Source organism: Purpureocillium lilacinum, assembly GCF_023168085.1.
Source record: "Purpureocillium lilacinum CBS 284.36 DNA, scaffold_4, whole genome shotgun sequence".
NCBI lineage: Eukaryota > Fungi > Ascomycota > Sordariomycetes > Hypocreales > Ophiocordycipitaceae > Purpureocillium > Purpureocillium lilacinum.
In genome coordinates, this window is record NW_027072114.1 from 111,538 (window position 1) to 137,964 (window position 26,427).

The 26,427-nt window shown below is 59.9% G+C and overlaps 8 protein-coding genes across 8 annotated transcripts; 5 read left to right on the forward strand and 3 right to left on the reverse strand.

Annotated features, from left to right (window-relative positions):
• Positions 1–982: 982 nt before the first annotated feature.
• Positions 983–2,733, forward strand: PLICBS_005204 (uncharacterized protein; the record flags this gene model as incomplete). The annotated part of the gene is made up of 2 exons (XM_018318857.2): positions 983–1,004; positions 1,655–2,733. The coding sequence occupies 2 exons, from the start codon at positions 983–985 to the stop codon at positions 2,731–2,733; spliced, it is 1,101 nt and encodes a 366-aa protein (XP_018181331.2).
• Positions 2,734–3,453: 720 nt separating this feature from the next.
• PLICBS_005205 (60S ribosomal protein uL13) lies at positions 3,454–4,436 on the forward strand (the record flags this gene model as incomplete). Its single annotated transcript, XM_018318858.2, has 4 exons — positions 3,454–3,474; positions 3,682–3,817; positions 3,927–3,980; positions 4,039–4,436. The coding sequence occupies 4 exons, from the start codon at positions 3,454–3,456 to the stop codon at positions 4,434–4,436; spliced, it is 609 nt and encodes a 202-aa protein (XP_018181332.1).
• A 1,054-nt stretch (positions 4,437–5,490) lies between these two features.
• Positions 5,491–6,105, forward strand: PLICBS_005206 (uncharacterized protein; the record flags this gene model as incomplete). Its single annotated transcript, XM_018318859.2, has 1 exon — positions 5,491–6,105. One exon carries the CDS (start codon positions 5,491–5,493, stop codon positions 6,103–6,105), a length of 615 nt encoding a protein of 204 aa, XP_018181333.2.
• A 772-nt stretch (positions 6,106–6,877) lies between these two features.
• Positions 6,878–7,213, reverse strand: PLICBS_005207 (uncharacterized protein; the record flags this gene model as incomplete). Its single annotated transcript, XM_018318860.1, has 1 exon — positions 6,878–7,213. One exon carries the CDS (start codon positions 7,211–7,213, stop codon positions 6,878–6,880), a length of 336 nt encoding a protein of 111 aa, XP_018181334.1.
• Positions 7,214–12,183: 4,970 nt separating this feature from the next.
• On the reverse strand, positions 12,184–15,850 carry PLICBS_005208 (uncharacterized protein; the record flags this gene model as incomplete). The annotated part of the gene is made up of 3 exons (XM_065600674.1): positions 12,184–12,562; positions 14,480–15,449; positions 15,514–15,850. 3 exons carry the CDS (start codon positions 15,848–15,850, stop codon positions 12,184–12,186), a joined length of 1,686 nt encoding a protein of 561 aa, XP_065456746.1.
• Positions 15,851–16,651: 801 nt separating this feature from the next.
• PLICBS_005209 (uncharacterized protein) lies at positions 16,652–18,100 on the forward strand (the record flags this gene model as incomplete). Its single annotated transcript, XM_018318864.2, has 1 exon — positions 16,652–18,100. The coding sequence occupies one exon, from the start codon at positions 16,652–16,654 to the stop codon at positions 18,098–18,100; it is 1,449 nt and encodes a 482-aa protein (XP_018181338.2).
• A 1,858-nt stretch (positions 18,101–19,958) lies between these two features.
• Positions 19,959–20,666, forward strand: PLICBS_005210 (uncharacterized protein; the record flags this gene model as incomplete). The annotated part of the gene is made up of 1 exon (XM_018318865.2): positions 19,959–20,666. The coding sequence occupies one exon, from the start codon at positions 19,959–19,961 to the stop codon at positions 20,664–20,666; it is 708 nt and encodes a 235-aa protein (XP_018181339.2).
• Positions 20,667–20,959: 293 nt separating this feature from the next.
• PLICBS_005211 (uncharacterized protein) lies at positions 20,960–21,622 on the reverse strand (the record flags this gene model as incomplete). The annotated part of the gene is made up of 1 exon (XM_018318866.1): positions 20,960–21,622. The coding sequence occupies one exon, from the start codon at positions 21,620–21,622 to the stop codon at positions 20,960–20,962; it is 663 nt and encodes a 220-aa protein (XP_018181340.1).
• Positions 21,623–26,427: the final 4,805 nt, after the last annotated feature.

Sequence of the window (26,427 nt, forward strand, 5' to 3'; positions counted from 1 at the left end):
CCAGTGCTCCGTGCTCGGGGTATTGCGGCTCGACAGACAGAACCTGGAACATTCAAGGCATGGCGGCCGACGCCACCTCGGCTCGATTCCAGACAGCCGGCGCAGCCGGTTCTGGGCCAGCGACTTGACATTATTAATGGAGGCTTTGTCACGATATATCATTAGGATGATGCCGCGGCTTCAGGGGCATGCACACTATGCCGCTCCCATACAGATCTTAATGCCGCTGTCGTTGGCGTCGGCAGATGGTCCCTGTCCTGTCATCAGCGGCCCGATGGGCATCTTACCGGGTCCCTCAACCGGGCCGCTGGTGCATTCCGTGGTATGACGTCGGCACACCCTGGACGACCCCGTAAGACTGGCAACACGACCGAGGTCGACGACGGCTGACAGTTTGCAATGTGCGAGATGGTCCGAGGCATTCGCGTCTTCAGCAGGGAACGGCGTTTATACGCTGAGGTAGGGGTCGGCATGGAATCTATAATGGTTTCAGCTTCGAGCGACTGAGGCGTGCTTTTCCGTGGAGGATAGCCCCCGTCTCTGCCTTATCATAGCTATTGCAGTGAACGCCATGTCCTGCGTTGCGCGACGGGTGTTTGTGACTGCCATGTTGGGAAGGGTTTGTCGTGGTGAGTGGCGCTGTGATGGGAATCGGTGCATACTCTCCGACTCATGGATGGCCACGAGACAACACGACAAGGCTTTTAGAGAGCCAAATACAATGGAAGCTGCACAAAGATACACAACATGATCGCACAACCTATATAGGTGCTCGTTGTAGCTCGATGATGGCTGCTGCGTTCAACCAAAGCATCCTCCCGGGTAGCCTGACCTTGGGCGGACTTTTGATCCGCTCAACGTGCTGTACGACGGTACGTCATTCAGGCTGGGCCACGCCAATCATTCGTAGGATCAAACCGCAAAACGCCCTGCATGACATTCCAAGAGGGTCAAAAACAATCTCTCCGGTCGTGATCTCAAGATGGAGGAATATGGCACGCAGGGTGAGATCTGAGATAGGCAAGGCGCCAGGAAACGGCCTGCATCACCTGATCAGCTGAGCTCTCGCGTCGCTGAAGGGGACCCCTGTAGCCGCCCCAGCCCCGCGATCCGCATAATTTTTGGCCAGGTTTCTCCTTGCTTCAGCGCTTCGCTTCCATCATCAGCCACCAAGTCGCGGTCAATCGCAGGCTTCACCGCGCGCGCATTCATCATCGTGCTCATCTGTTTAGCGTTTGCGGTGGATTCGCCCTCTGTCTCTGCTCCCCCGCCCGGTCCGGTCTTTCTGCACCAGCTACGCGCCTCGGAGCCAGCGGTAACCTTGATTCACCCGGCGCACATCATCGATCTCGACCTCTCTCGCATCCTCGCCGACGACTTCACGAGCGCGCACCCGAAGCCTCCGAGGCCCGCACCGAAACAGCCACTTTACCTGCGCTAATCGTCACTGCTCGCCGTGTCGCCTGGCCGCATTCGCAGCGACCTGCAGCTCGCCCAACGACATCACTCCGCCACTCCAGCGTCACACAGCTACCCCACGCTCAGCAACCATCCCACACGTCGCAACTCTACCTGTTGGCCCCCGCATCCTGGGACGGAATAGAAAATCGGTGACGTACGAGGTGTCCTTTCCGGGTCACCTTACCAACGAGAGGCAAGGTGGATTCCAGGCAGGTCGCCGCGGCATCCTCTGGAGCCTTGCAAAACATCACGTCCTACCTCAACGGGACCCTCGTCAACCTCTCGTCCGCCTTCCAGGAGTCGAGCGAGTACCTCTCCGAGACCCTCGGTGTACCGCCAGGGCTCCTCTACAGCAGCCTCGCGGCGCTCGTCGCCGTTCCCATCACCATGTCGAGATATGGCTGGTCGCTCAAGCGCGAGCAGAGCTCCCCCTACGGCTCTCTCTCGGGCGGCGTCCCCGCTGTGACGGACGATGACTTTTCCTACATCACATCGCAGGACCTGGATGACGGCCCCTTGGGCACGTCGGATGGCCGTTACCATCCCAGGTCACAGTCCGCCGCCCCACCGGCGCCCGACGACGACGTCCTCCTCATCAAGAACAAGGGAGTCACGTACCCAGCTCACTTCCCGGCATATGCCATCGGCGACGGCAAGCTGCGCGTCAGGGATGTGCGCGAGCGCATCGGGTTGATGATGGACTTGTCGGAGCGCGCCACTCGGCGCGTGAAGCTCCTGTACAAGGGCCGTCAGCTCAAGGAGCCCGCGGCGCCGGTCCGCGACTACGGCGTCAAGAACAAGAGCGAGCTTATGGCGGTTCTCTCGGACGCCAGCAACGAGAGCAGCGCGTCCGACGAGGAGATGGTGATTGTCGACGACGCCGCGCGCGAGGACAAGTCGAAGCGCCGCAAGAAGCGAAAGGGCAAGAAGAGGGCTAACAGAGACGACGGCGAGTCTGCCAGCACCGGCTCCGCCAGGTCTCCGCCCCCGCCCGCTGCCGGCAGCGGGGCGTTGAAGCGCATCGAGGAGCTGTCCACCGAGCTCACCACCAAGTGGCTGCCGCTGTGCGTGCAGTTTACCGCATCCCCGCCCTCTGACCCCAAGGTCAGGGAGGACGAGCACAGGAAGCTCTCCGAGACGCTCTTCCAAAATGTCCTGCTCAAGCTTGACGGGGTGGAGACGGAGGGCATCGCTGAGGTGCGGACTAAGCGGAAAGAGCTGGTGCAACGAGTCCAGGAGGTGTTGAGGGGCTTGGATGCTGCCAAGGGCTAATTCAAGAGGTCGCGGGGCTTTTATCCTTTTGCTGAGACTCGGAGGGCATTGGACACTATGGCGAGACACAGGTCGTATGGGCTTGACCCTGGCGTTGCGGCTTGCATCAGAGACAGCTGAGACAACTGCCGAGTACTGGCAGCCATAGAAACCTGTACAGCACTTTAGAACAGATTACCAAGGTCGCATCGACGACCTTGCATTGACAGGTAGACTCCGGAAGTGCACAACAGCTGGGCTGACCTGCTCACGGGATGAGCGAAAAACGACTTGCTGTTTAACAAAGGCGCCTGACCGTGCACCGTCCACTGGACGCCGAGAGGTGGGCAACGACACGCTGAGTCCATAATTCCTGGCGTCACGACGCCCGGGTCACGTGCTTTGTTGGCTGCGGAGAATCTCCGGCTCTGCTTGGTAGGTCTCGCAGCCCTAAAGCACATTGCGGCTGTGAGCCCTCCTCGCTTCACCCCAAACGCCACCTTTCCCTGTTGGGCTAGCGCACATTGGCCCAAAGGCACAACGAGCCCTCAAAGCGGAACTTGGATTTTCTCGCCGTCAATCACTGTCGCGACCATCATCAACACCTCGCCCAGGGACGACTAACCCCAGCAGCACAGCAGCAGATTCTCGCCGGTCCGGTCGGAGGATTTGTGTGTCATCGTCGTCGTCTGAGCTGTCGCCTTTCCTTCGTTTCCCTTTCGCCTCCACGAAACCGATACGATGTCGTCGTTCGAGCCGGTTGTGAGTAGCCACCACATCAATGTTTGCGACAACCCGGGTTGCGATGGCGGATGCAGGGCACGGGAAGCGGGAGCAGTGGGCACGGCCAAAGGCAGACGAACATGGCGAGCGAATTGATGCCTGCTGCTGCCGCTGCTCGCGACCTCATGCGCCGTCAAACCCGGACCAGCAACACAGTGTCAGGGCTCGAGCTAACATGAGTCCCAGGTTGTCGTCGACGGCAAGGGCCACCTTCTGGGCCGCCTCGCCAGCATCGTTGCCAAGCAGCTCCTCAACGGCCAGAAGGTCGTTGTCGTCCGCTGCGAGGCCCTCAACATCTCTGGCGAGTTCTTCCGCGCTAAGCGTACGTCTCCCCCCGTCCACCTCCAGATCCGACTGGACGCGGCTGGCTCCCACCAGCCGAAGCGACAGATGGACCGAAAGTCACGAAACGGAAACTGACAGCCGAACAGTCAAGTACCACGCCTACCTCCGCAAGATGACCCGATACAACCCCACCCGCGGTGGTGAGTCCGATCCCGATCGCCTTGGTCGCCGCTGAGCCCTCCTGCTGACAGCCGACAGGTCCCTTCCACTTCCGCGCTCCCTCCCGAATCTTCTACAAGGCCGTCCGTGGCATGATCCCCCACAAGACCGCCCGTGGTGCCGCCGCTCTTGAGCGCCTCAAGGTCTTCGAGGGTGTCCCCCCGCCCTACGACAAGCAGAAGAAGATGGTCGTCCCCCAGGCTCTCCGCGTCCTCCGCCTGCAGCCCGGCCGCAAGTACTGCACCGTCGGCCGTCTCAGCCACGAGGTCGGCTGGAAGTACCAGGATGTCGTTGCCCGGTTGGAGGAGCGAAGAAAGGCGAAGGGCGCCGCCTACTACGAGCGCAAGCGGGTCGCCGCCCGACAACTGTCCGATGCCAAGAAGAACGCCTCTGTCAAGCCCGAGACTGCGAAGGCCCTTGCTGCCTACGGCTACTAAACTGGCCGATACCCTGGCCCTAGCCGGTCTCGGTAGCTTCGCATTGTCTTGTCATTTCTCGTGCGGTTCATTAGATTGGCGCGGCGGTTCACAACGGATAACACTTGATTTGCTGAGTGATGGCAAGGGCGGCGGTTTATGGGAAGGTGGCGGAAGGTTGTTCTAAATGTTCTACATGAATCTCGTCGTCGGAACCCGTGCCAAACAAATAAAGCACAGAACCCAACAGCTCGAAGTTTCCGGCGGCGCGTGAGGGCGGCGGATGGCACGGCGCGGGTCGGCCGCGCGTGTTATGAAGACGCGGAACTGGAGGAATGGCCTGCCTGTCCCACGGCCATGGCCCAAGGAAGCCATGCTTGGCTCTGGCGGCAGAGTCCAAGGGGACGCAGGGTGGGTAGTGGGTGGCAGTGGGAGGACGACACACGGTATATTCTCTTCTCGTGCGAGAGAGACTAGCATTTGGGCATTAGGAGTAGAAAAGGAATGGAACTGACTTATGATCAACGCCTGGATGACGTCGAGCAGTGACATGCTGGGTCCTTCCCATGTCGAGTCCCATGTGCAGCCACACGAGCGGACGTCCATGATGTATAGGCATCGCACTGTGGTACGGCACGGGCATATATACCTCGTAGGTATTTCCTACCCATGTGATAGCCCTGTCAACAACTACAAGCACCCGGACCGTCAATTATTTCGTGATGCACCAATTCTTTGTTTTCTTCTCTCATCATATGCCGTGGAGTTGTGGGCGTAGTCGGTGGGCATGGACGTGGGGGACCCCACAGTCATGTGCTGATAAGATAGGGGATCGGTCCAACGTGTTCTTTATTGGCGCCAGCCTGGGGGGTCCTTTCGAGACAGGACAGCTTCACTCGATAGACCGCCGCCTCCAGCGCACGTTTCGCTCCTTACCGCGCACCCTACCAGCCGGCCAATTTTGTCCCACGAACAATAGCCATACAGCGACCTAATCGCCTGATTCCTTGTATCCATCCTAGCGGCGCACTTCTTCGCCCCCTCAAGTCGGTCCCCTAGACCGCATACCACAGCCATGGCGGACCTCGAGCATTTCGACCTCCTCCCCCTGCACATGGACCCCCAGTCCAAAGCCATCTCCTCGGCGCGGCCGTCGCGCACACTGGACGCGGAGCTCGAGCAGCTCAACACGCTGCATCGGGCGCTCCTTTCGCTCGACCACCCGGCGACCGTGCCGCCGCCGCCCATCCCTGTCAACCCCAAGCGCAGCGGCAACATCAGCAAGCTGCGGGACAACGGCAACACCGAGTACCGCAAGCAGAAATACCCCGAGGCGGTGCGCCTGTACACGCTCGGCATCCAGATGGCGCTGACGCGGCCCATGTGGGAGCCCGCGGCGCTGGTGCGCGAGGAGGTGTCAGGCCTCCTCGCCAACCGCGCGCAGGCGCATATGGCGATGCAGAACTGGCCCGAGGGCGCCGTCGACGCCGAGGCTAGCGTCGAGGCGCGGCGCGTGGGCAACGCCAAGGGCTGGTGGAGGAGGGGCCGCTGCCTCGTCGAGATGGGCAGGCTGGACGAGGCGAGGGAGTGGGTTAAGAGCGGCCTTGAGGTCGAGGGCGAGGAGGCCGAGCTCGTGGGCCTGCTCAAGGAGATTGACGGATTGATTGAGAAGAAGAAGCGGTCGCTGTAAAGAAACCGGTTTTCGTTGGCGGATGAAGTGGCGCGTGGGAAGAGTGGCCACGACGATGCTGGGCAAGCGATGTACCACCACACTATGACATGATATCACACTCGCGAGGAGGAAGAGGGCTCTTCATTGATTGGCGCATGGGCAATACACACGGCTTTGTGTTTGAATCTCCGCTTCATGGATGGCTATCTTGGCAGCTGTACCGACAACGGCCCCCCGGCGTGTCTCCGGCAGCGCGAGGCAAATCCTCACACCGCGAGCCGTTGGGCCTGAACGTGAAGCGTAGTTTACGTGCCATTGGATATCCTAAGAACGGGGGTACAAAGCAAACAAAACAAGCCGGATCGTCCCGTAACCATAAACATCAACCCCCTCATGCATACATAAACACTTGTGTTGCAGTGCTCAGGAACGTAACAAACGGCCGCCCATTCCTCTCGCCTCGCCTGACGAGCAACCTCGACGCGGTCCTCGCGACGAGCCCTCTAAAACAAAGTGGACGTGTAATAAACCATCGGTGTCTGAAAGGTCGTGGCGCCTGTCTGTCGTATGCTGTTGATGATGAACAAGACGCAGGAAAGTACGCTGGCGCAGCGCTGAAGTGCATGGCAACTGAGCGGCGACCGCCTCAGTGCCGGGTCGGAGGCCCTAGTCGTTTGGGCGGGCCGTCCAAAGCCATTTCGTGACCAAATGTAGTCGGTACCGAGCCAGCTGATCCTCTGATGGAGATGCGCGGCAGGGCTCGCATGCCGGGTCCGCAGCACAGGCGGCACTACGCCTTCTCGGAGATTGGCGTCTTTTCGCTGATGCTGACCTTGATGCTCTTCTGGCGAGGGCGCATGACGGCGTCTTGGCTGCTCATCCGCCGGTCGAGGGCGCGCTCGAGTTTGGCGCCGAGGGCCAGCTTGCTCATGTTGTCCGTCTTCTCGTCGCTGAGGACGACGCGCTGGGACGAGAGGGCCTTGTTCTCCATGCGGTCCAGGCCGAGGGCGATGTCGCGGATCTCGGCCTGCGCAGAGTCGGTCGTCTGGAAGGTGGGCGTCAACGACGGGGCCACCATGCTGTACGTGCTGAAGCGGACCGACGTTCGGTTCTGTTGGCGAGCCATGGTGTCAGCAGGGACGACGGCCAGGGGCAAGGGGGAGCGCGAAGACTCGAGGCGTGACGGGAGAGCTTGAGAGAGGAAGTACGTCGGGGTAAGAAGCGCACGAAGCGAAGCGAAGTGAGAGGAGGATCGGAGAGGTTTATTGCGGTGGAAGCAAAAGGCGAGGAGGACGAGGGCTCAAGGGAGGGTAAGACAGGCGCAGGCGCCGATTGTTTGCTCTGAGCCTCTGAGGCAAGGAAAGGCCAAGACAACAACACAATGAGGTTGGGGAGAGGACAGAAGGCCAGCGTCATGCCATGGGACGACGTACCGACGCCGCCATTATGGGGCGGGAGGAGTCGAGCGAGGCGGGCATCGTGATTCGTGACGAGCGCCTCGGGGGGGGGACGGGGAGGCGGCGATGCGGTGGGTACTCGTAGCCTTTCGCGGGAGACTGGGACGATGCTGCTGGGCTAGGGGAGCCGGAGGACGGGGGCGCGCGGTCTTTCGTCACGGCGCTGAGGCGATGGCACGGTACTTTGCTCGTGGCGGGAGGAGAGAAAGGGTTGTTTGGAGTTGATGGTTGGGCGAGGGAGCGGAGTTGAGCCCCTGACGACTATTGTTACCACCAGGAACGAGGGACGGGGGGGCGGATCAATGGGTTCAAGGTGCAATGCGACGGGGTTGGTGGTTGAAAGTCTGGTTCAGTGGGAGGGCAGCGCGGTGAGACTGGGCAGCAGCCGCAGGTTTGGCGCGCCCATGGCGCCGTCGGCCACGGCGATAGCGGGGGGAAGTGGCACCTTCAGTGAGTGCCTTCCACTGAGATGGGCAGATTTCCGGTGATGACCCCATTGACTGGCACTGCGGGTGAGAGCCAGTGTGCCCCTCCCACCCCCTTGTGTGACACAACCTGCAACCGCAATGCCACCTGGGCGGGGGGGGGGACCCGTCAATTGCCACGAGGGACGGCGGGCGCCGTCGTCTTCAAGCCACGCGTGCTTGCACATGCCAAAGAGGGCTGGTGGCTGCAGCGTCTCAACGAAAGTTATGTATTGTTGCGGCGCGCCGTGAATCGAATCCAGACGCCTCGCCTGCGACTCGACAAAAAAACAAACAGAAGCTGCCCTCGTCCAAGCCCGGCCACCCCCTTTCTCGTGTCCCAAATGTCAGCGTCAATTACGCCGGCATGTCCTGCTTGCCCGTGCCCCGTTCCCGTTGGTCGTATCCGTGGCCCAGGGCCCTGCGTTGTCTCCTCCGGCCGACTGAGCTTTCAGCCGCGGCGGTGCAGCGGCGGGAAAGACGAGACCGGGCCACCACGCCCCAACCTGGGCGGAGAGGACGAATGAGGGCCGGTTTGCGAGCGGTGATCTCTCACCCCCCCTGGTGCCAGTGACCAAGCTGCGCCCACACCGACCCGCGGTTGGTGAAGACTGTTGACTGCAAGCCTGCAGACCTGCAGACTGGCCGGCATTTGGGCTTCACACGTGGCCTGCCGGGGTCGCCGGGCCGCGGCGTGCGTGCAAATCGGCGCAAGCATTATTGATCATGCGGTGTCGTCCGTCTCATGATGGATTCCAGGCACAGTCTCTTGTTGAGCATGGAAGTGCGTACGATCCCGGGGGCGAGACTTGCTTGGGTGGCAGACCACGTTTTATCTCGTGCGGCAAGTGTTTCGCAAATGGAAGAGGGACGGTCCATGGTGCCTTCCCAAGTGACCTGCCAGCGCCCCATCGCGCAGTTACCTCGATCGGTGTTGCCTAAATATACGTACTCTCAGTTTCCTCCGTCCTTGCTCCGCTGTCAACGACATCCCTCGTGTTTCAACCGAATCCCAGCACGAAACCTCATCCGGCCCTACCCTCCAAGTATTAATTATCATGCTGTCCAGCATGCCGCGCAGGCTGGTTGCTGCCATGGAAAGTCAACCCGGAGACAGACTGCATGAGCCGCCAGCCGACGCCTGCAAGCACAATGCACACCTCATCTATCCCGTGGCAGCTGAAGGTAACAGACAGACAGCTTGTGGTGCACAACTCGAATGAACCATGAAAGTCCACGCCTGATCCTCCCATTCCCTACCGCCAGATGCGACGAAGTCGGCCGATCACGGGTCCTACGCAACAACGGGACTCGCCTCTTGCTAGTCGGCCACCGTCTTTCCTTGTACTAGGTAGGGAGATCCGTCAGCATCATGCCGGGGCGGCGCCAGACACGGTACTCACGGCTTTGGAAACATGTATCGCAGCACCCATGGTCGCACGTCGCCGTCGTCTCCTCACGCGTGCCCGAGCCCTTGCCCGTCTCCATGCGCTGGACCGGCTGCAGGCACCAGCCGCCCGTATTCGGGCCTTGGCGACATTGGCAGCATACCCATCGCCCGCCCTTGCTTCTGAAGGCGCAGTTCTCCAGCGGGCACTCGGTCCTCCCCTGCCGCGTGTCACCAAACTCGGTGTCGTTGCAGGGCTCCGTACGTCGGGACGTGACGTCGAACGTTGAGTGTCTGCAGTACGACCACTTGATGGATGTGTGCCCGCATCCGTGCAAGCGAGGCTCCCCTTTGCACATGGCTGCGGCGATATTGTACTGATTTGCTTCTTATACGAAGTAAACGCCGCTGGATGCTCTCGGTGGCACTCTCACTGCCTTGCCGGCTCGACAAAACGACTGAATTGCGCGGGCAACATTTTATACTCTGGCTCCAACCGGCGATGTCGACGCTCTCCATCAGGCATGTAGTCGGCGTTCGCCAACATGACGAGGCGTTCACCGCCACGGCGAGCTTCTCGCCAGTTCGTAGCGAGCGCGCCGTTAGTATCCCGTTGCCTTTGCATTGCCTCGTGCCCGGCCAACAGTCTTAATCTTCGCATTTCGGCCTGGTGGCTTTGGAAAGTCTGATTCGGTGCCCTATATCGATGTCTCGGGAGATCGCGATGTGGCGTCGCCAGGATGAGTGCTCGGACCAGAACGCGATCTCGCCTGGCCTGATTCATCATGCAGGAGGCCACAGAAACGCCCGGGTCTCACCTGGAGACTGAACAAGCAGCTTTACTCGCTGTTTATTCTGCAGCTCGCCGATGGCAAACGTGTTTGCAGCAAACACTGTCAGCTGACAACTTGTTAGCCGGCCAGCCGAAGGACGTCACCGTCGATGACTACCACCGGCGATCACACTCGACAGATCCACCAGTCGTGTCGTTTCGAGATACATATTATCGTCGTGTACGAGCGCCATGCTCACCAGTAGCGCACATACGGTGCCGCAACTACAAAAGCTCGGCAACAAGCTTCCGTACGAGCCGACCCGACCTGCTGGATTTGTGAGACCCGAGTTCGCTGGACAGGCTGTCCCGACAGTCTGGCACATGTCTCACGAATGCGGCACAATGTGGATGTATTGTCAAACAAACTCGAAGATGCAACCTTCAGCGGGCGTCGTCGCAACGCAAACCCGTACAGTTCCGGACCGCAAGCCTCCTACCAGTAGCCTTCATCCTCGACTTCTTCATCGTACATCTGAACTCTGCGTTCTTACTCAGAGCTGCCAGCTTCCCTTTGGACACGCATGACAGCATACGTGCTGGCACTGCACCAGTGTCCCCCCTATCATCATCTCGCACTCACACCGCGCTGCCGTATTCATGACCTTTCCGCACTCACAACAATTCCAACGCCCTTCACGGAGCGAGTACGGGCAGTTGGGCAGTAGCGGACACGGCGGCGTCGGTACGATGCTGCTGCTCGGCTCGTCGACTGTCTCACGTGTGAAGTTGGCGCATGAGGTCGGCTTCCCGTTTGATGGCATATCGGGGCAGGGCAGGCACGTAGTTGCGTGGTGCTCGCACGCGAGGAAGATACGCTTCTCCGTGCACATGGTACCAGCTTGAATGCGCGTTTCAGAACGTAGAAGCCAGCCGAAAAATCCTTTCTGTGAGGATCGTTTGAAAAGGCGTGAGAGAAGACGAGCAAAGTGTTCAGATGTCGGTCGTATAGTTATAGATGTTGATTCTGCTACAGATTGACGATCGCAACAGATCCGACTCCCGTTTTATATGTTATCCGGCATATGAGAACCCCGTTGAACCTCGTCGGTGACCTGACAACCGCTGACAATCACCGCGGACGAAAATCGACCCGGAACATGCTAGAACTCACAACTGGCAAGGCCCAAACAGCCACGACGACAATGACCCGGACGAGGGACGCAGCCTCGACTCCCACAAGCAAGCCATCCCCAATTTCACGACGCCCGCAAGGACAGCCGAAGAAGTCATCCTCGGCTCGCGTGCCCATCCATTGGCATCAGAAACGTTGCAAGCCTGGTTTGCCTCGCAGGGCATGTCTTTCCTTTTCGCGCGGCGTGACGACGACGACGACGGGGGGGCCTAGGGGCGCGCAGACGAAAGGGGGTGGATGGAGGAGGCGTAGAGGCCCACACGAGGAAAGAGAAAAGAGAAAACTAAGAAAAGCAGAAGATGAACAGGGAAAGACGGATAAGAAAAGAGGCCCCTCCCCGCGTGCGGTCTCGAGGTCGGCGATCAGTCGACAAACCGACGATGAGGCGGTTCTGGGCCCTTGTCCGGCGCGACGTAACCAGCAAACGCGGTGGCCGGTGCAGACGGCGTCTCGCCCCCGGGATAAGTTTCTGAGCCGTGGAATTTCGGAAGGATAGCCGAGCCGAGGCCTGTGTGACTGCAGACGAGGGCTTCTCACCAATGGATGCGACGAAGACTTGTTCTTTCTGGCTCTCCCGTCTGCTTCTAGATCGGAGTTCGGAAGGACGGGCGAAAGCCTCATGCCGATCTGGGGAGGCTGCGGGAAAGCCACACCGCGTTTCCGCTTGTTGTACGAAGGCCCTCCTCAAACGATGGAGGAACACCAAGCAGTCGTAAAGGGTCTCCTGGACCTGGCAACTCCAGCCACCAACGGGGTCGACAGGCAACTTGACTGCATTGTCGGAGCTCCAGGGATAAACATTCTCCCCCTTCATCCACTTGTTACCGGTCTGCCGTGCACGCCGCGCAGACGTTGTGGTAGCAGAAGGTGTCCGGGCTGCCGACCTTGAGGTTGGTGCACGTCGTGTACGCGTTGCCCCCCCTGCCGCACGCGCAGCACGCCCACCGGCCGCCCAGGTCCTCGAGGCGGCACGCCCCCGTGCTGCACTCGGCGCTGACGAGGCACTTGCCCAACGAGCAGCATACCGGGCTGCCGGCGGCGGAAGGGTTCTCGTGCCAGGTCCAGCCCCCGGCTGCCGCCGATGCCGCGGCAGCCGTCGTCTCGGCAGAGGTCGCCGGCGTGAAGACGACGTTGGCGCATGGCGCGGTGGGCTCGCCCGTGGACGGGTCGACGGCCGCGTCCGGGCAGTAGAGGTAGTGGCTGACCGAGATCAGGGGCCGCGGACACGGGGGAATATGGTGGTGGTGGAGGACGGACCACTGGCACATGATCGTACCTTTTCTCCCCCGACTGCTTGTTTGCTGGCCGGTGCTGCTGTTTGCCTCGTGGTTCGGCTTCTCTGAACTGGGCTATGTTCTCCTCGAGAGTACGAAATACCGCTCCCTCCTTTTTTCTCGCACCACACGCGCGCGCTTCCCCCCTCTCGAGCACAAGCACCACCAGCACCGAGCCCAAAGGGTAGTAGACTTGAGCCTTGGTGCGCGCACCCAGCGGACGGCCGCGCAGTCGGGAGCGACGAGAGGAGCAGGAGCAGGGAGGCCAGGTCGCACCAGAAGGCGAGGCAATCGCTATGTCTCGGCCCGTTGCCTTACGATGACGTGAATATTGGCTCGACGGAAGGGAGGGGTCCCCAAGCAAAAAGGCAAAATGTGGGTGGACCTTGATGGCTTGACGGGGATGTTCGGACAAAGGAGAAAATGACTCGTTCTTTCGGCCGGTCTTTGTGCGACGAGGAGAACCCAAGCCGAGGATGGTGGTTTTGAGGAGCAGGTGATTCTCGTGTTCGGGAATCCTTGCGAGATTGCCCGCTCGCTGGCAGAGGAGGACTCGTCGAGGGCCGTCGAGGGCCGTCTAGGGCGAGGGTAAACTTGTTCCTTAAGTTTAAGGCGGGTGCCGTCAATGAGCAGCGTTGATGATCCGGGCTGAGATTCGTCACGATGGTTAAGAGTTAATCAGAGCCACACGATCTCGAGCACGACAAAGCCCCAAAGTTGTTCAGAAGAGCGAATGAAGGGCCAGGCTGGCACGTTCTTGTTGACTGTCTGACAAGCGGTTGCTGGTGTCCCATCACCGTCCCTTGGGGGCCTTCTTATACCATCCGAGGTTTGCCTCCTGCCCGAACGCCCTTGAGGGATTTTGCGCCCATTCTCCCAGCTCCTCATCTCAGATTCAGCTGGCAAAGGCTGGCAAAGCCAAAAGTCACGATAGCCCCTCGCGGGTGAGAAGACAGGCCACCCGAATGACCCCGGTCGGGGCATAAGGTGTGTTCCCTAAGTACGTGGAACCCCAGTCCGCGGCGGCGATGAGAGGGCTGACGACATCACGCAACCACTGGTGCCAGGATCGCGGAATGTTTAAAGCCGCCGCTGGGCGCAGTCAAGCTACTCAACGCGCCGGTCCATCGACCGAGTGTTGTCAGATCCTGTCAGTAGCGTGAGTTGACGTTGCGCAATGTGAAGAGCGGCCGCGTCACGTCGGCGTTATGACGACTTGGGACCGTTCTGAGGGTGAGCTGCTTGGGTTGCCAGCTTATTCGAGAAGGTTGCTCCAAACTTCGCGCCGCAGGAGGCGTTGCAACGGCCCGTAGACGGGCCTGTACGCGGTCTCGCCGTTGAAGTGCTGCCTCGGAACAGTGGCGGAACACACGTCGCACGTGCTTATATCAGGCGAGAAGCGATGTCCCAGCGTCAAGCCAATGGCGGAGGTCGGAGTCGCCGATGACATGCGCATCGCCGTGCACAAGAACGCGCGAGGCCATGGGAACAGTTGCCAAGCAGGGCCGGTCAACGAGTTTTGCACATTGGCGGTTGCAGCCACAGCGTTGTACAGAAACGTCGGCGCGTGCAAGCAAGGAGACGAGGGTCACGGCGCGATAAGCCTGCTGGCTTTGCAGTCCCAGAGTCGCTGACCGCGACAACCCAATGAGAGCGGCGTGAGACTAGAAAGGTTGAGATTCGCGAAGCACGGCCGCAGAAGGTGCCGGTCGCGTGTGCTGAAACGAAAGCCTTTGCAGATTCTGAGGGTATCCTTGCGCCGTTGCACACCATCATACATCGTCATTCGTCAAAACCTGAGTCAGTTAGCACAAACCCTGCGAACATGGTCGCGGGAGCCTACCTTATCTCGTACGAGCCTGCCCGTGTCATGTACCGCACCCACTTGACACTGGAGTAGTTGCTCTTCTCAAACACCTTGAGGTAGCGCACCAGCAACCCGGAGCTCGTGAACATGAGAAGGCTAAAGTTCATGCTCAGGGGCGGCCGGCTCCATGCTCGCTGGTTGGTCATGTGCGTCAGGATTGCCTCGGCACTCAGCACGTACTCGCTCTGGCCCGTGAAGCGGCCAATCTTCCACACGATGGTGTTGTCACTCGGCTCGTACTTGGCCTTGCCTTGCGTGCAACGCTCGATGATCTTGGCCGTGTTGAGAGGCGTGGGGATCTTGACGACGACATTCGTGGCAAAGAGCTTGGGGCCAAAGTTGGCCTTGACGCCGATGCTGTACTCGACCTTTGTGCGGCCAACCTCGTTGACGATGGCGTGCACCTTGAAGGGCAAGTTGACGTTCTCGGTGGAGCGGTACCGCATGAGCTCGAACTCGCCGTCAGGCGGGACGAAGCTGATGATGCGGTCCGTGTCAAACTTGCCCAACTTGACGCACTGGTGGAACTGGCAGTCCTCGAGGGTGACGCTGCCGGCGGCGGCCTTGGTCGCCTTGGTTCCCATCTTGTTGCCGCTCGGGTAGCTCTGAAGCCCGTCGTTGTCGAGCAGGAGGCGGTCGTTGAGGCCAAACTTGCACTCGGGAGTGCCGGAGAGGTATGCGCGCATGACGATCTGGCCGGTGACGTCGGCGCGCAGGACGGCGCCGGTGGCCGACATGAGGAGGTTGACATCCTCGATGACGTCGACAAAGGCCTCGTTTTTGCGGTATCGCACGTCAGCCTTTCGCCAGGACAGAGCACCGGTAGCCTGCATCGTGATTTTGGACGTGTCTTCGGGGCGCGTCTCGGACTTGACGCCCTCGGTGGTAATGTACATCTTGAGCGTGTCGGTCTCGGTGTTTTGGGGATATCCGAAGTCGATGATTTCTGCGCCGCCAGACCATCAGCATTTGTCACATCCCGTCGGGTCACGCGGAGTTGATGGGCTTACCGTCGAGCAGCTCGTAGACGAGGACAAAGTTGTTCTTGACAGCCTCCTCGTCAAACTTGCCAAAGTAGCCCTTGCCGAGCTGGATCAGGCGGTAGAGGAACTCAAAGACCAGGGCGGCATTCGCGTTGCTCTTGGTGATGGCGACGAGGTAAATGTTTTCGTGCTTGACATGGCTGAAGGTGGTGCTGCCCAGCGTCAGGATGGGCGAGCGGACCTGGGCGTTGGAGATGACCTGGATGCGGAAGACATCGGCGAGGCGCGGGCGGCAGTCGTTCCGGAAGGCGCGGAAGATGAGGTTCTCGCCCTTTTGATTGAAGATGAGGACGCCCGAAATCATGGCTGCGGTGATGGTGCTCGCGGGCGACGGCGGGCGAGAAAGGGGGCCACGGAGCGGACGGGTTGGTAGAGGTGGAGATGTGGTGAAGCTGCGCCGTGGACGTGCCTGGAGCTGGAGGGGCAGCGCCTGGCGACACGGGGGTTCTGCCAGGAGCTGGAGCCAGGGCGGTGAGTTTGCTGGTCCCTGAGGTGGGCCGGTGCCGTGGCATCCACTCTACTTTTGGGCCCTGTATTTCAGAGCTTGGGGGCGACGAATGGCTGCCGCCTGCTACTGGTTGCATCTCCCATCACTGCGGCCGGCCTGGAGATGGATCTGCAGCAGCACGAGATGCATGCAATTCGGGAGCCCGACCGCAACGCTGGAAGCTCTCCAAGCCGGCATCGGGTTACACGAGCGTGGAGGCTCTTGGACATTCCAGAGACAGCAAGCCGACGACATTGATGCGAAGCACGTCCACCTTGTCCCTTGGCGCCAACGCGCACAATGCCGGCTCTGAGACGAGACAACCTGGAGGCTGGAGTCGCCATCACCTGGGGTGGCGTGTTGTTCTAGTACACCAGCTGTACGTCCGTACCTACGGGGCGATGAAGGCGGCCCAGGGCAAGACATGGCACCGTGGTGGCCCTGGTAATTACGGCGCCTCCCGCAAAGTCACGTCAACGGCGCCAAGCGCCCACTAAGGTCGGTAGGTACCGGGGCTGATGAGATGGGCTACGCGTTTGCCCTTTGGCAGCCCTCGCGTTATCTCATCCACCTTTCACCACGGGCTCACCAGTGACCTCAATCCATTCTCCGGCGGCCATGGCATCCTGGCCGACCGAGTTCCCGGCCTCATTCGTCAGGCCGTGGAAGGGCCTGCTCGAGTCCCGCCATGCGGAGCAACAGGGCGACTTCCCCAACCACCACGTCAACGACGTCGACTCACTCATCACCACCAGCCTGCCGCGATCACTGTACGTCGGCACCGGCTACTCCATCTTCACGCGCGCCATCCTCCCGGCCATCCTGACGGCCAAGCACTCCGTCCACTTCGTCACCTGCTACTGGGCCCCGTCGCCTTCCCTCGACGCCCTCCGCGACACGCTGCACCAGCTTGCGTCGTCTCGGGCCGGGGCGCAGTCGGCGGCGCCTCCGCTGCGCATCACCATTGGCTTCTCATCCCGGAGTCTCTTCCAGAAGCTGTTCCATACGTCCTCCCGTGACGGTTACATGTACCCTTCTTCGCGATGGACCGAACTCGGCCTGCCAGACGAGGCGACGCTGAGCACAGGCGGGATACAGATGACGGTCAAGAGCATCTTCTTTACCCCACTGAGTGTCATGCACCCCAAGTACATCTTGATCGACGGAGTCCGCGCCTTTGTCCCGAGCTGCAACGTCAGCTGGGAGAGGTGGTTTGAGGGGTGCATCGAGCTGGAGGGAGACGTCGTCTCGCGCCTGACAACGTTCCATGAGCGGGTTTGGGGAGCCCCCCGGGCAGATGCCGACGACGGCGCCCGGCAGATCACGCGCGGAGTCGACGATGATGAAGACGACGATGGGAGGCATTCCACGACCAGCAGCACGGCAATCGTCACACAGGACGGCTCGGCGACACAGTCCACAAAGCTCCAACCACAATCGCCCGTGCCGACCCTGTTTCTCCCGTCCTCGCACCACCGGAACCCGCGCTTCAGCTTCTTTCCCTTCCTCTCCCACTCCAACCCCCCGATGACACCACTCAACGCGGCGCTCCTCACCCTCTTTGCCAACGCGCGGCGCAAAATCACCATCCTGACCCCAAATGTCACCTCGTGGCCGGCCCTGGAGGCGCTCCTAGCGGCACTGGCACGCGGGGTAGACGTGCAGATTCGCACCAGCAAGGGTATGATGTTGATCGAGCAGCTCGTTACCGCTGGAACCACGACATCGTGGTGCCTCAGCAGCTTCATCAAGAGATACCAGCGCTTACACGCGCCCAAGGGGCCTTCGGACGTTGAGGCTCAGCCTGTGGCGCCGGGAAAGCTCGAGATCCTCTACTACAAGCCGCTGGCCAGTCGCAAGGGCTACGACGACGAGCCGGTCGTGAGCCACTTCAAGATGACCATGGTGGACGATGAGTACGTAGTCCTCGGGTCAGGCAACATGGACCGAGCCAGCTGGTGGACCAGCCAGGAGATTGGTGTCCTCTTCTACGCGCCATCCTTCGGCTTCGACCTGTGGAACGCTGTGTTGAGCAGGCGCTCAGAAGTCCTCTTCCGGAGCCAGTAATGCGACTTTCGCTTGGCTAGAGACGTTGGCGCCGCATGTGCCGACTGCTTTCGCATTTGATTGGCATGCATACGGACCATCCAAAGCCGAGCCAGGTACCGAGATTATCACAAGTGGCGTGTTGGGCCATCGCAAGAGGTAAGTTGGATACTGGGAAGGGATGGATCGACGTCCTGGCCTAGAGAGACGTAGAAATATACTAGAGTGATACCCGTTTCCCAAAGAGACTGCAGTCGCAAACGTTACATCAGAGGCACTGGGAGCACTCTTTGAGACGCTCCTGATGAACCCGGTGCAGATTGACGGGCTCCCGGGCTCGTCGCTGCCTACTCAAGTCCGCCTTTCGGCAGCCCGTCGCACGACGACGCCAAAGGAGCAACTTACTCATGACCAGGAGTCCAGGAGCTAGTTACCGCTGGCCAAGGCATCCAGAGCCCAGACTAAGCCGGCGACTTATGAGATGGGGTGCAGCGGCCCACTAAGCCATTCATGACAACGGCCCGAATCCGTGGAAATCTCCAGCAATCACATCTGGGGCCGACGATCCGAAGGGGAAAGGTTCAGGGACAGACAAGCTGCCAAGCGACGCCAAATCCTGGGCCACAGAGTCTCCCCAGGCTCCAGGGCCTCTGGGCGCGCTTCCGCGACTTGCAGTGCGTTCGCAGGAATGGGGCTTGTGCCTTTTGAAGCCTCAGCGTTGGGCGTTCTCCACAAGACTGAGTGCGTTCGTGCCGTCGCGCGGCGGAGACTGCACAAGTAAACGGCGAGTCCGGGGCAGGGGGGATTTTAGATGCGAGATCCATCTGCGAGACGACTCTGCCGGGGTGGCGCTTGCAACTATGCTGCTTGCCCCCACGAGTTGTCGATGGACATGATTGTCAGTCCGTGCTGCCGGCAGCAGCCGGATTGTCAACCCCGCGATCAGCCCCCCACCGACTTACACCAGACACGTTTACACTCAGGGGCTCGCCTTTAGCTCCCGGCCTCTAGCAAGTGCTTGTTCTGTGGGCAAAGGGGGCGAGCGACGTTGTCGATGTGTCGGCACACACGTCACTTGGCTGAACAGGACACAGATCCGCGGAGAGGTGTCGCGCTGGGCCACATGGACAGGGACGCCCGCACGTGTGGTTCGCGTCAAGGTGGCATCAACGTGGGCGGCAGTGGGCTGATGGAACGTTCACCTGCCGTTCGTGCCTCGAGCAGCCCCTGCATGTGGCCGGGCGTCTGAAAGCTTGCAAATTTCCTTTCTGGGCAAGGCCAACAACCACCCCCCGATGGGCTTGCTATCGCTGCACGGATTTGGGGTTTCAGGATCTAGCGCGAGCAGTCGAGGGCGCATAGCTGGGCCAGCTGGGAAGCCGGCCGATCGGAGGGAAGCACCAAAGCAGCTAGCCGGCGAACGACTTCATCGCGGCCGCCTGGATTTATCCGGTGTAAGATGGGCTAGGAGCGACGCGTCGGCGTCAAGTGGTCCGGAGGCGCGTAGAGTGCTCCGGTCACCTCCCTCATTCATACAGGCTTGGGATTCAAAGGTATCATCTGAAGGAATAATGCCACCTCATCGGGAGACATGGGTTGTTGTTCGGGCAGGGTGCAAAGAGCGAATTGGGCCGCCTAGTCTGTCCGGCGATACCGACAGGTAAGTTGCGGGTTGCCGAAGACTGAATCGATCCGTGGCGGCTTCACGACCAGACTCAGGGGAAACAAGTATATAAAGGGGAGAGGTCTTCTCGGGCTGTAAGAAAGCTCTTTCCACACAGCAGCTCACGATTCAGCAATCCCTTTCACTTCTTTTTTTGAGTATATACCTTATTCTACATACATTCCTTCACAGTTATTCACTCCCTCAACTATCAAGATGCTTGGAAACATTGCCCTCGCAGCCGTGACCCTGGCGGCCACTGCCACGGCTCTGCCCACGCATCAACTCACCTCTCGGGCCGTGGCGGATCGCTACGTGTTCTACCGCGGCGACGGCTCTACCGGCGCCGGATGGCCCGCGCAGTCCGCCTGGGGCAGCTTCGACGAGCTCTGGGGTGCCAACGAGCCCCTGATGCGCCAGTCGTGCGGCTGGAACGGCTGGGGCGCGGACAACTCGGCGACGGAGATTAGCAACATCCAGAGCGCGATCCAGCAGGTGTCTGGGTCGACGGGCGTGGACTCGCGCTTCATACTCGCCGTCATGATGCAGGAGAGCAAGGGCTGCGTGCGCGCGCCGACGACCAACAACGGCGTGCGCAACCCGGGCCTCATGCAGTCGCACAACGGGCAGGGCACCTGCGCGGGCGTGAACCCGTGCCCGGCGTCGCAGATCACGCAGATGATCAAGGACGGCGTGGCGGGCACATCGTCGGGCGACGGGCTGCAGCAGACGCTGGCGCAGGCCCGCGGCGCGACCGGCGACAGCGGCAGCCGCTCCTTTTACGCGGGCGCGCGCATTTACAACAGCGGTTCCGCCGACTACAGCAACCTCAACAACGGGCTCGGCAGCACGGCCTGCTATGCCACGGACGTGGCGAACCGCCTGACCGGGTGGACGCTTGCCGCCAGCAACTGCCAGGCATGAGCGTCTGGTCTGGTCTGGGGGCCGGCATGAGGTGGCGCTCCGCCCCACGCGCGATGCGAGAATTCTCGACTGCATATTGGGAACAGTGCTTCCAATGTTGCTGGATACATGGCCCATCGCGGGTATATTTTGCTGTGCTGTTTATTCCTGTACTGTTTGCTCCTGTATATACTTGATGTGCGTCGGGGCGCCTCCATGTATATATCTGCTAGGCTCGTCATGAACATAACCTCGTAACGCTTTGCGCCTTTTGCTGCCAATGGCCCACACAGGCACGGTTCAAATTGCCGCAACTAACCCTCGAGCGCCTTGACCTTTTCGAAAACCTGGACAAAGGCCTCCGCGGGCTGGCCGCCGTTGATCTGGAAGCGGTCCTGGATCTTGTAGTCGGGGACGCCAGAGACGCCCTCGAGGCGCGCCCTCATGACGGCCTCGTCGACGGCAGCGCCGCCCTCGTCGCCGTCCACAATGGCCTTTTGGAACTCGGCCTCGGGGATGCCGGCGGCGGTGGCCACGCCCTTGAGGGTGTCGTACTGGGTGATGTCGGCCTCGTTCTCAAAGTAGGCGGCGAAGAGGCCGTCGACGACGCGCAGCTCGGCGTCGTTGCCGTAGCGCTTGGCCAGGTGGACGAGGCGGTGCGAGTCGCGCGTGTTGCCGGTGCTGCCGCCGTACTTGAAGTCGATGCCGACGTCGCGGCCGACGGCGGACAGGCGCTGCTGCATCATCTGGGTGCGCTCGGGGCCGAACTTGTCGTGGTAGAACTGGCGCTTGTCGTGGCTGGACGCGGGGCCCTTGGGCTGGGCCGGGTTCAGCTGGAAGGGGTGGTAGGTGACGGCGAAGGTGTCGGCCGGGTGGCGCTGCGCCCACATCTGCTGCGCGCGCTGGAGCTGCTTGCGCCCGACGTAGCACCACGGGCAGACGGTGTCGGAGGTGACGGCGATGCGGAAGTGCGTCATTGTGCCGTGGGGGGTTCCAAGTGTCGGTTGTGAACTTGTGGTGGTGCTGTAGGGGACCGGTGGTAAGGAGGGGGAACAAGAGGAGGATGCTTGTGTGAAACCAGAGTTGGTCGCGCGAGGGCCGACGACTGCCTAGAGTCTTCTGCGGTCTTCTCTGATGAGGGGCGCGGTGTTGGTCGCACGGATGCGCATTGCTAGAATGCTGCTTGCATTATTAATTCACCGGCGTCTCCCACGCGCCGGAGTCCGGCAGGCGCTGTCGGCAGGCGAAAAAAGGGTGGAGCCCCGGCGACCCGGAGGACTCTGGCCGAGACCGAACGCCGAGCGGTCCATCATTGGCGAAGGACCGGCCAGTGGTCCCTGCGCCGCGGGAGAGTCAGACGCCTATCTGACGTGCGGCCCGGCCCAGTCGCACCTTGCCTGAAAAAGCTGCGCGTCAGCCTTCGAAATCGCAACGCGGCAGTCTACTGCATGCAGTACAGATTCCAGTCTCTTTTCTCGCATGCTTCGTCCTTCATATAGGTGACAGAAAGCGCTGTTGCGGCCATCGGATCGGGTGGCAGTTGCCGCCGCTTTTGGTGGCCTCGACAGCGAGGGGCCCTCCAGAGTAGAGTGGCCCCCAAGAGTACACACGTAGAGTGTGCCCAGCTGCTGTCACGCTGCGTGGCTGGTACCGTAGCTGCGGCACAACCTGGCCCAGGGGACAGCCCACATTGCAAGCCCATCCCGCTCTACTGCCCGACCCAACGCTCGGTGCTCGCCCGTTTCCTTCATCGTCCCTCTCGCAACAGGGAAGCTCATCAGGCGAGGCGCACTGTATTGGGGTGTGTGAGAGCCCGCGAGGGGGGCGCCGCTCCTACACCCCGCCGCGACTGCCTTTGCCGTACCCTGTCCTTGGCTGCCTCTCATCCAGTGGCTGCAACATTCCTATTTGCGTGTTGTTTTTTCTGGCTCGTTTTGCCATCATTTGCAGCTGCTGGGCTGCACGGCGATCAAGCTCCGCACGCATAGTAATTATGTGACCCGCAGCAGGCACTTGGGGGCGCGGCGGCCCCCTTATTACAGGTGCGGGGGAACAGTCACGGGCTGGGCCTGCGGCCCACTAACGTTCCATACTTCCAGTGGAGGTTTCTACCAAGCGCTGACAGGGCAGCAGCGGGGAGCGGAATCCCTGCTCAACAATCGCATTCATACATTCCACTCTTCGCTCACGCTCTGGCTTCAGAACAACTACCAGCCTCAGCTGAGTTCCCTCTCTGGGGACAAGATGGGCGCCATTGACAGTCTGCTTCGCAAAGCCGACGAAGATGGAGTCAGAGTCTTTGGTGTCACCCCGACCACCCTCCCCGGACGGGGAATCGGGATGGTGGCTACTCGCGACCTGGAAGTACGTTGAGCCATCTCCCCCACGACTTCACGTCTGACGACCCGCCAGAAAGGGGATGTTATCGTGACTATACCTGCACAGGCTATTCGCAGCCTACACACAGTCCCGGAGGATGTTTCTCGCAGACTCTCGCGAGACATGTCCATTCACGGCCTTCTGGCTGCTGAGCTTGCATTGCGCCGCGATGATGCGGCGGATTGGGCCAGTATTGTGCCACAATGGACTGATTTTGAAGCCACGGTGCCGATGTTGTGGCCCGAAGAACTCCAGAGCATACTCCCTGCGGAAGCCAAGCGCCTTTTGGCCAAACAGTGCAGCCGATTTGAAACCGATTGGAAGATGTTCAGCGACGGCTTTCCGGACGAACTGCGGCGAGATTACTTGTATGCATGGCTTCTCGTCAACACAAGGACATTCTATTTCGAGACGCCGGCTATGGTCGCATTCCCGTGGCACGACCGGTTAGCATTGCTTCCGATCGCCGACCTATTCAATCACGCGGACACGGGCTGTTCTGTTTCGTTCTCGACAGAGGGTTACGACATTACTGCAGACCGTTCGTATTGCGCAGGCGATGAACTGCTCACGTCATACGGCGAGCATTCCAACGATTTCTTACTTGCCGAGTACGGATTCGTCTTGAGAGACAATCAACACGACAAACTGTGCCTCGATGAAGTTATTCTCCCGCGGCTGAGCCGAGGCCAGGAATCGGAATTGAAGGAACATGGCTACTTGGGGGACTTCATGCTTCACAATGGGTCCAAGAGGAGCGACAACATTTGGGTTGCGCTGCGGCTGCTGTCCTGTGTCAATGCTGACTGGCAGAGCTTCATAGACGGTGAGGAGGATGAAGAAGGTACGCTCGAAAAAGCGACTGGGCAGCTACCAGATTTGCTCGAGGAATACTTGTGCAAAATCGAGGAGAAACTGGGTTTGGTTCGTGTGTTGCAGGTTGGCAAGGCATGTCAGAGAGACCTGCTTGTCCAGCGATGGGAACAGATTCAGGCCTTCATTAGGCGGTGGCTGGAAGACCAATCTTCTGGCGAATGAATGGCAATATCCACAGTGGCGCAGGTTGCCAGCGAATGCTGCATTTCAAAGGGGGGATGAACGACATAATCAACTATCGATTGTTTGCAAAGCATCCACAGCAGCCTCATCCAGCCATCTGCGCTGATATCGCGCCCCGCAAGGAAGGACCACCGAGTCAACAAGCGCCCGATGCTTCACCTCCACTGCTTGCTCTACAGCTCGCTTAGGTAGCGGTCAGTAATACCAACGGAATCAGCCTCATTCGGTTCAATCTAACGGCCTTGCCTCCGGATAGCCACTCGAGGCTTCTCAGCTTGGTAGACACCTACGAATCCGGCCGACACGGCCCATCACGCAGACACGACCATGGCCAAACGGAAGCCGATATTACAAGATCTGGAGAGTGCTCTGGGATATCGAGTTGAACCAGCTGCCAGCGTCGGTCATCGTGTCTATTCTGATCTCACCCCGGTTCCTGATGGCATGTACGAGCGAACATGAACTGAAATGGAATATCGCGAAATGCGACGATTATTAAAAGACACGATATCGCGAAAACTCATCCGCAACGCCGCCCATGGAGGATGGGGAGTCACAGGCAATGTCAAACGCAGACGACACAGTTACAGTCACTCGATCCAGCCTCGCCGGGTTTTACAAGTTCTTCGTTGATATGCAGTATGGGCTTGGTCTTCATATGCCATTCCTACTTACGAAAGCGGAAGCAAACGTTCTTCGAACTGCGAAAAAGCTATGCCAGACCTCAAACATTCGCGCAACCCAGGCCAAATGCATCGCGCAATAACCGCATCCCGAACTAATACGATATGATAGCCTCTTTTTGGGTCTGCCCCCGGAAATACGCGAGAAGATTTTGCGTTTAAAGGGTCTGCCTAGCGCACTGAGGAACGAAGATACGATGTTTGCCAAGCAATTGGTGACATCGACGGCTTCTTATTCCCTCTAGTGACGACGACGCGCTCCTGTGGGTCAACAAACAGATTCGCCACGAAGCACTACCGTTGCATTCCATCTGCTCCATATAGACGATGTGACGCGACTCCTCGTCACAGTCGGACGCGTAGGGCGGCAAAACATCGAGGCACTGGAGTTCGCATGGGAGAGTGCAATGGATCACGACCTCAACTAGCGCAGGCACCTAGAGTGCGAGACCAGTCACCTCATACTCCCAGCGCGGCATGTACCCGCCTGTGTCCAACTCCTCAAGCAGTGCGGGAGGCTGAGGTCGCTGCGCCTCAAATTTGAAAGTTATGTGATGGAAAATGTTCCTGGGGCGACATTTTTGTCTGACCCGGGCCTTTCATCGCTTCGTTCGATCCGAGTCGAGCGAGTCGAGATTATCGAATCCCGACGGCGAGCCAGTGAACGAACATAGCATCGCTCGATGGCTGAAGAGCGAAATGACGAGGTAAACTCTACACAACCGAAGACGCAGCTGAGGGGTGTTTCCCCGCTGCATCTGCTGGTATGAGTTTATATGAGCATCCAAAGATTCGGTCGTCAATTCGAGGGTGTCATGTCCGCTTCGCCTGCAAATGGAGGTCGTCACCCAACAAGGTGAGGGTGTGTATCCTAGATGTCGAGAGCTCCTCGTCACCATCGACGTGCTGATAGGGTGTGCAGAGCTTTGTGGACTGTTCGTTCGGCTCGTTGCGCTCGTTCGTCTCGCCCGCGTCTTGGTCCATATCGGGGTTCGGTTCGCTATGGACAAGGTCGTTGAGGCTCAGAGTCTTCGATGTTGCGGCAGTCGCCGCATCCGACAGTTTCGCTGTTTTAGGTCGCTTGCGAGGATCTCGGGCGCACACCTCACATCGCTTCAGGAGGAAAATAACATCTGCGCGCAAGATACCGTAGTAGCTGCTGCTGATGCCCTTCCATGTTGCATCCCAGCCGCCGTGGCCGTTGCTCATGTGTACCGCTCCTACCACATCCATTATCTTATCCTCCGTAACCACTCTCCGTATACTACCCTGTTCCCCCTTGGGTAGCGACATCAAGGCTTGTTTTCCGGTGTCCCACGCAAATGACTTTCTGACATAATGGCGGCGGCTAGACTCCCGCTGCGAGACAGGATATGTTGTGGTGTCGACTAGCCATTTGATCAGGTTGATCTGATCGGCTTCCGACACCCGGCGAGCATTAGGATTGCCTCGTAAGTGCTCGACGAACTCTTTTCGCGCACCGGGAGAAAACAGATAATCATGGTCCATGGCGCCTCACGAACGGGGAGAATCGCGATTCCAAGCCCCACTCCGCGCGACTCCAGGCGTACGTTTACCGCTCGACTGGAGGCGTACGCCCCCCGTCGATGGCGCCCCGCTCCCGTCGCCTACGTACCTGAGTGGGTATAATACGAAGTTCA